General features: G+C 52.5%; 1 protein-coding gene across 1 annotated transcript; it reads left to right on the forward strand.

Moving 5' to 3' along the window:
• The first annotated feature begins 2,902 nt into the window (after positions 1-2,902).
• MSX1 (msh homeobox 1) lies at positions 2,903-6,759 on the forward strand. Its single transcript, XM_080925102.1, has 2 exons — positions 2,903-3,547; positions 5,619-6,759. Exons 1-2 carry the CDS (start codon positions 3,079-3,081, stop codon positions 6,059-6,061), a joined length of 912 nt encoding a protein of 303 aa, XP_080781228.1. The 5' UTR covers positions 2,903-3,078; the 3' UTR covers positions 6,062-6,759.
• Positions 6,760-7,808: the final 1,049 nt, after the last annotated feature.

The raw sequence follows: 7,808 nt of genomic DNA on the forward strand, positions 1-7,808 counted from the left end.
GCAAAGGCCAGACAAAAAAGCGAGCTCCGAGGTTGCCTGCTCTCATGGATCCCAAATGTGTGCCTTTCCTTCTTTGGGGATGGGCCACACGGCCGGGGAACAGGGTTTTTGATTTGTTTCTCCGACGTCCTTTTTAGAGTTGGGGAGCACTCTACCCACAAAAGAAGTCCTTGGGTAGAGCTCAGCAGGGGTTCTGCGCTCTAGAAACCATCAAGTCCTGTCCCCTTCGCTCCGCAAAAACCGCTCTTATAGCCTTGTAACCTTCGCAACCCGCTAGCCTGCGCGCCGGATCACTGCAGACCCGAATGCACACCGAACCCCAAAAGAAGAGACTGTGGGGTTTGAGACCTACTCTAAAAACCCAGGAGCCGAACGCAGGGCTCGGGGCTGCGGGCGCAGGCGTTTTGCTCCCTAGAGGCAGGGGCGCGACTTCAAGGGCCCCTGCGCCGGCTGCAGCCTTTGATCCGGCCGCCGCTGGCGCCTAAAAACAACATCCTCGTCTGCCTATTAGGCGCGCTGAGGGATCGTGACAGATTGTTTATCCCCGCAATTAGCGATGCAGCCCTTCTCAGGCCGCCCCCTCCCCGGCCTGAGGCTAGGCCTCTTTGCTCCGACTGCTGCGCACTCCGAGAGTTCCGCTGGAGACCCCGGAGCGCCCTGGGGCCCCATTCTTGAGGTTCGAAGCCCCCTCTGTCCTAAAGCAGGAATTCGGTCTCAGGGTTGGTCCACGAGTCTCTGATGTCGTCTACACAGTTGCGTGTACCACGTTTTAGCCGATATGCATTTTTTTTCTTCCGGCAAAAGGATCAGAGCTACATTGAAATTCTCCCAGAAGGAAATCATTTTGACTTGGGCATCGCGGTGAAACAACTGACAATTCCCACCTTTTGACAAACACTCTTCGTACTAAAAACGCTAGCCTAAAACAAAACATTTGGGAGTTTTATTTCCATTTCTGTTTTAACCCGAGCGCAGAGTTGAGAATCGGCTAACGCTGTAGAACAAGTTGATCTAGCAACTGCTTAATTAATTCTTAAACTACAGAAGTTCTCCGTACCCTCTAGGCTTCGAGCTAGGAGTTCGGCCTACCCTCTAGCTTAGCTTTCGTTTGCAGGGCTTTAAAACGGGATGGCATAGCTTCTATTTCTCCTACACATGGAACAAACCTCGGGGGACCCAGTAGAGCGGGCATCCAGCTGGGCCTGAATGAGCTTGAATCCCAAACTTTACGCAGTGTCTGCTCAGCAGCCTCAGAAAAGTAAGAAATCAGGACATTTCACAGAAGCGAGTATTCCCGAACCCGCCCCAGGCCTTACTATTTCTTCAGACCCTGGAGGCAGAGGTGAGGCTCCGATCTCTCTGGCGTCCGCAGCCCGACCCCTCCCTCCAGACCCCGGACGCCGTCTGGGTAATAAAGTAATTCATTTTCCTTAATCTGGTCGCCCCTAATCTACAGCTTTTTATTGCGCCCAGTTAAAAGGCCAGGGAATTCGCTATCCCTCCGTGCTCGGATAATTACCCCTAAATGGCCGCGGCAGCCCCTTGTGTTTCCTGGAGATTAGAGGCCGGCAGTCATCAATGCCCAGTCCCGGTGAGCCGCCAATCACCTCCTCCAACTCCCTCGGAGCCGCGAGCCTGGGCCCAGGGATAAGAGGCCATAAAAAAGAGTCCCCCCCCCCCCCAACAGCCTGTCCGAACCCAGTTTACAAGATCTTTTGTGACCCCCCGCCCCACTTTCCTTTTTTAAAATATATATATTTATCAGCCAAAATAAAAACACGTTTCCTTCGAAATCGGGCAAACAAAACTTCTTAAGCCTTGCACTAAATATACCGCCAGGAACTGTCTTTTTATTTTTCCCCTCTACTGCCCCATCCTCAAATGGGCCTCCACTCTGCACCAGTATAGACCCACAGTTAGTAAAGTGTGATTGTTTTTGAGGATTCATTGTCTGAGGTCATGGTGAGGCCAGATCGATGTTTTTGTTGGTGGGTTCTGTTGGTTTTATTTCAATCATCCAAGGAATCCAATGGCTCCTTCGGCTAGTAGCAGTTCTCTGGTAGAGGTGTAACTTTCTGGAGGAAAGTACGGGACCCGGTACGCGTTTTGCATGAAAATCAAACTCATTTTGCAGATTTTGTTACATGTTCCTGAACCCATAGAACAGACGGATCCAGGCTTCCTATGACTAACTTTATCCAGCCCTTGGAGACGAAGGCCCAGTTTTACCCCCGAGGTAAAATTTTGAAGATTGGAAAACATAAGCCACTTAGGCTATATATTTTTTTTCTTTTAAAAAATTAGTATTATCCCTTGCTACTCTGACAAATAACTATGATCATTCAAGGCAAACACACACACACACACACACACACACACACACACAATTTTTGTAAGGGAACTGAAGTAAAATCTTTGTGGTTGAGAAAGGGGGACCAAAGAGAGAATGGGGGCAGAAAGAAATAGCACAGACCGTAAGAGAAAGTGTGGAAAGAAAGTAGGCTGTGAAAGGGGAACGGAAGAAGTGGGTAAAGGATGATGGAGGACGGCTTGGGCAGAAGAGAAGTACTAGTAAAGTCCCTCTGGAAATTGGTAGAATACACATCCAGGGGTGTAGGGACCCAGCCAGACCGATGTCCACCAAGCTAAGATAGGCTGAAAGGCTCCCCAGGTACCTCGGGCTCTGTCCCGCCACTGCGGGCCGGGCCCTTCCCGGAGCGCCCCCAGGCCGGGCGCGCCTCGGGCAGGAGAGCGGCCCAATGGTTCTCTCCGGGCCCGCCCCCTCGCGCGCTGATTGGCTGCTGCCGCGCTGGCCTTGCCTTATTAACAAGTTCTCTGGGGAGCGGCGGCGGACCCGGAGCCGGCCAGTGCGCCCGGGAACTCGGCCTGCGTGGCGCAGGGATCCAGGCCCAGCTCGCTCGAGTTGGCCTTCTGGGGAAGCCGCGGAGGGCTCTCGCGTTAGAGCCGGCCGGGCCAGAGCCCCGGGAGCTCCCAGAAACCGGTCGCACTCCCTGCCCGCCCGAAACCCATGATCCAGAGCTGGCCCGAGCTGCGGCTGGAGGAGGGGTCCGGCTCTGCATGGCCCCGGCTGCTGCTATGACTTCTTTGCCACTCGGTGTCAAAGTGGAGGACTCCGCCTTCGCCAAGCCTGCTGGAGGAGGCGCTGGCCAAGCCCCCGGGGCTGCTACGGCCACCGCAACCGCCATGGGCACGGATGAGGAGGGGGCCAAGCCCAAAGTGCCCGCTTCACTCCTGCCCTTCAGCGTGGAGGCCCTCATGGCCGATCACAGGAAGCCCGGGGCCAAGGAGAGCGTCCTGGTGGCCTCCGAAGGGGCTCAGGCAGCGGGTGGCTCGGTGCAGCACTTGGGCACCCGGCCCGGGTCTCTGGGCGCCCCGGACGCGCCCTCCTCGCCGCGGCCTCTTGGTCATTTCTCAGTCGGGGGACTCCTCAAGCTGCCAGAAGATGCTTTAGTGAAGGCCGAGAGCCCGGAGAAGCTAGATCGGACCCCGTGGATGCAGAGTCCCCGCTTCTCCCCGCCCCCAGCCAGTAAGTAGCCAGCCCTGGATGGAGAGCTCAGGGGCCAGGAGGGGGTGTGGGGCCAGAGGGCGCCAGGCCGCGCGCCGGCGCCGGCTTGTCTCGGGCGTCGGCATACCTGCAACTGGGTACCTGGAGGCCGTGCGGAGGTTGCGTTGGCGGGAAGGCCGCCTTTGAGCCGCTTCCCACTCCCACCCAGGAAGAGAGTTAAAGGCCTAAAGCAGGCAAAGCTCTTAGACCAGTTTCCCGCGCTCCTTGCCTTGGTTCAGTATCCCCGAGCCTGTCAGTTCATTTGTAGCGCGGATGTCTGTGGACCCTCTTTTTCTTCCCGTACTCAGGACACCGAGTGTGAGTGTGTGTGTGTGTGGGGGGTGTTCTGCTCCTCCACCTAACCCTAAACTCAGTTATTTCGCACCCTGACTTGGACGGGCGCAGCGGCCAGTACATCCTCGCTCGGTGGAGTTTCACTTTCTACTAGTAAAAGGCTATATGCTCCCGCGCTCTCCATTGAAAAACCTTCTAAGGGGTTGCGGAGCGCTACAAAACGCCACCGCGCATCTAATTCTAAGCAGAAACTTGGTGTTTTGGGCGGGTGGATGATTTAGCAAAAGGGCACAATCGCAGACTAGGCGGGGCAACAAGACAGCCCAAAGAGTTCCCTATTAACCGCTTTGCTAGTTCCCGACTGTGTTGGACCAGACTTTTGAACAAGCGACATGTTGTGCCAGGATAGTCCTAAATTCTTGCGGCCCGTAGGCTTCCTCTCCCCAGCGAACCCGCTCGAAGATATTTCAGGAGCACGGGAAATTCCCAAGTTTTCCTCGTTTCCTCCGATTATTTCGCACTACATAATAGCGTTGCAAATTCAATGGCGTGATGCTGAGGAACGATTTTTATCTGGGGATTAAAAAGTCTTTGAAAAGACAGCCCCTCCCTCCGCCTAATGCTTGAGGAAAGTGGCCCAGAGCCGGGCTGTTGCTGCTAACCAAAGTGACATTTCCCTATGAACCCTCCCTTCTCTAGGGCAGCCTGGCGGAAAAGGAGTCTGGGGCCAACTTCTTCCCGGACTTGCCATGGCCTGAAAGAAGTGGGGATGTTAACTGGGGATTTCGTTTGACTCACATCCTGGTGGTCGTAGGGCCCAAAGGATTATTATTTTTTCACAGCTAAAAAAATGCATAGTTAAGCAAAACCCGAAGATGTCCTCAAATCACCAAGTGGTGTGTGTGTGGGTGGGGATTGTTGTTGAGGTTTGTTTTATCCTGTAACAGTTTTATTAGGCATAGCAGGACTGAAACCTGGTCCCTTAAGTAGGCCTGCTCTCCAAATAATGACAGCACTTTGTTGGAGATTTAAGCTTTATGCAGAAAACAGAAAAGACAGGTGGACATAACCAGTCTCATCAAACTGAGACCCCCCCCCCATCCCCAACACACACTATCCTTGATGTGGTTCTAGAACCCAGGCACTGCGCTTTGGAGGGACTGTAGGGAAAACCGAGGACATCCGAAATGGCAGCACACCTACATAAACAATCCCATACATATCTGAGAATTGTCCCAGTGTGATCTCTTGGGTGGCTTCCTTCTTTGATTGGCCCTCGTGCCCAGTAGAAACATGTTTGGTAGAAAGTGTGGGATTTCAAGATCCATTCTATGCGATGCAAAGGCCTAGCCCCAACGCGGTGCATTTAGCGAGCACAGATACAAATGTATGTCTACCGTATGAAACCCAGGTGACCTTGGGCTGGGCAAAGGGCCCCTGAGTATTTTATTGACCTCCCCCCCTTAACATTCATCTTTTCACTGTGAGAGGCGCAGAAGAGGCACCTAGTGGGGAAAGCTTGACTTAGGGTAGGTTGGCACTGTCTCTGCCCAAATGTATTCCGGCGTTGAACATGCTTAGATTTCATCTAGCATTTTAGCAGGCACGAGAAAATATTTCTCAAGTGCCCCCATAGTGTCCAGCCCGGACGTGTCTGAACGAAATCAATGGTCCCAGTGGTTTGCTGTTCCTTAGTAAAACTCTCCCGGCAAGACTCTCTTAACTCCTTGCTTTCTTTTTTTCTCTTCTGGCCCCCTAGGGCGACTGAGTCCCCCAGCCTGCACCCTACGCAAGCACAAGACCAACCGCAAGCCCCGGACACCCTTCACTACGGCTCAGCTGCTGGCGCTGGAGCGCAAGTTTCGCCAGAAGCAGTACCTATCTATTGCCGAGCGCGCCGAGTTCTCCAGCTCGCTCAGCCTCACCGAGACCCAGGTGAAGATCTGGTTCCAGAACCGCCGCGCCAAGGCCAAGAGACTGCAGGAGGCCGAGCTGGAGAAGCTGAAGATGGCCGCGAAGCCCATGTTGCCGCCTGCTGCCTTCGGCCTCTCCTTTCCCCTTGGCGGCCCTGCAGCGGTGGCTGCAGCCGCCGGCGCCTCGCTCTACAGTGCCTCTGGCCCTTTCCAGCGCGCCGCGCTGCCCGTTGCGCCCGTGGGACTCTACACTGCCCATGTAGGCTACAGCATGTACCACCTGACATAGGTGGGTGCAGAGTCACCTCCCCGTGGTGCCATCCCCTCCCCCAGACACCTCTTCTAGCAGCGGGTGTCCTTCCTAGGAAGCTCTGCTACCCAACACCACTTGGCCCCGTTCTCTTAAACCCCTTGCTACCCAGTTCCTCCTGGTCATCGCTTCTTAAAGCTCCTTCTCCCTCCTCTGACCCCTCTGGGAAGAAAAAAAAATAAAGTGACCGGAAGTGTCTAGGTTTTTCGAGAAAAAAATCTAGATTTACACGCGCGAGTTATAAATGTGTAAACTAAGGGTGCAGAGGCCAAGAGATTTATCCGTGGTCCCCAGCAGAATTAGAGGCTGAAGGAGACCAGAGGCCAAAAGGACTAGAGGCCACGAGACTCCATCAGCTGCTTCCGGTCCTGAAACCAGGCAGGACTTCCACAGAGAAATTGCTATTTGGTGCTTCAAGAGATGAGCCCGGCCCTATAGAAAGCAAGGAGCCCAGCTCCTTCCACTGACAGACTCCAAGCGCTTTGGCAGCAAACATTTGCTCTGAGGGGGCAGGCGGGGCGCATGCTGGTGCTTCACGAAGGTAGGTTGAAGAGACTTTCCCAGGACCAGGAAAAAAAAAAAAAGAAGTAAAAAGACAAAAATCTTTTTCTATTTAACAGTACATTTTCGTGGCTCTCAAACATCCCTTTTGAAGGGACCGTGTGTACTATGTAATATACTGTATATTTGAAATTTTATTATCGTTTATATTATAGCTATATTTGTTAAATAAATTAATTTTAAGCTACAAGAAATGATGTGTGCGGGTTCAGTTGTGTGTTTTATTGTTCATTCTTTCTCTTCACATGTGCAATTGCTTCCCAGTTTGGTGGCAGTTTTTCTACACCGGCAGCTTTCACAGGTGACAGGAAGATGCACAGGGACCATCTTTTGGGCACACAGGAGAGATTTGCATGGACACAGTCAAATGGAGAATTGGAGCAATTACCTAGGATAATTAGGCTCAATTTTCCAATTCACTTTAAGCTGAAATCGACACTTGCTCTTTGTACCCATAACCCACCACCACCCCCCACTTCCCTTTTAAACTGTCTATGAAAACGAAGTGACTCAAATGGTTTGATGACTGTCAACAGCTAATCCAGACAATTCCTATCCCCTCAAACCTGTTTTTCCTACTAAAGGGGGGGGGGGGGTAAATCTTCTAAACATCCACTAGTGTAGACACAGTGTTTGTGAAGTTTCATTCTGATCTACTTAAAGGGCTTTACACAGTCAGCTCAGCCTGTTAGCGACACACAAACATGCTGCTACCTGGAAGAGGACAGAAAACCCAGGACTATCCCCCACCCCCGTACCCGGGCCCTGCTCTCCTGCCCCCATAAAACAGGGTTTTTCTTTTTATGTAGCCAAGTTCAAGCTTCCAAGAAAAACATATTTGAGTAAGTGCAAGTTTAATATTCTGGAGAAAATTCTGCAAGGATATGAGAGAATATTACCCACCCCTTGGTCAGTAAAGGCTATAGTGTACCCTCCCCACTTCTATTTCTCTTGGGCACCACTCCCCTTAAGTCTCATCCATTCTAGATGCATCCCTTCACCAGCATCTGTCTGGTGGAAGATTGAATATCCAACTGGAAGAGAGCCCTGGGCAACCTGGTCCAAAGCTGTCAAGAGGGGGGACCCCGAACCCTAGTAACTGGTGTTGGACTTGGTATGAATATCCACACAATTAAAAAGGAGAAACGGTTTCTGGTCCCAAGGC

Source organism: Micromys minutus (genome assembly GCF_963924665.1).
Source record: "Micromys minutus genome assembly, chromosome: 1".
Taxonomy (NCBI): domain Eukaryota; kingdom Metazoa; phylum Chordata; class Mammalia; order Rodentia; family Muridae; genus Micromys; species Micromys minutus.

Coding starts and splice junctions, on each gene's coding strand:
- MSX1 (XM_080925102.1), top strand. CDS start 3,079: ATGGCCCCGGCTGCTGCTATGACTTCTTTGCCACTCGGTGTCAAAGTG. Junction 3,548..5,618: donor CTTCTCCCCGCCCCCAGCCA/GTAAGTAGCCAG, acceptor CTGGCCCCCTAG/GGCGACTGAGTCCCCCAGCC.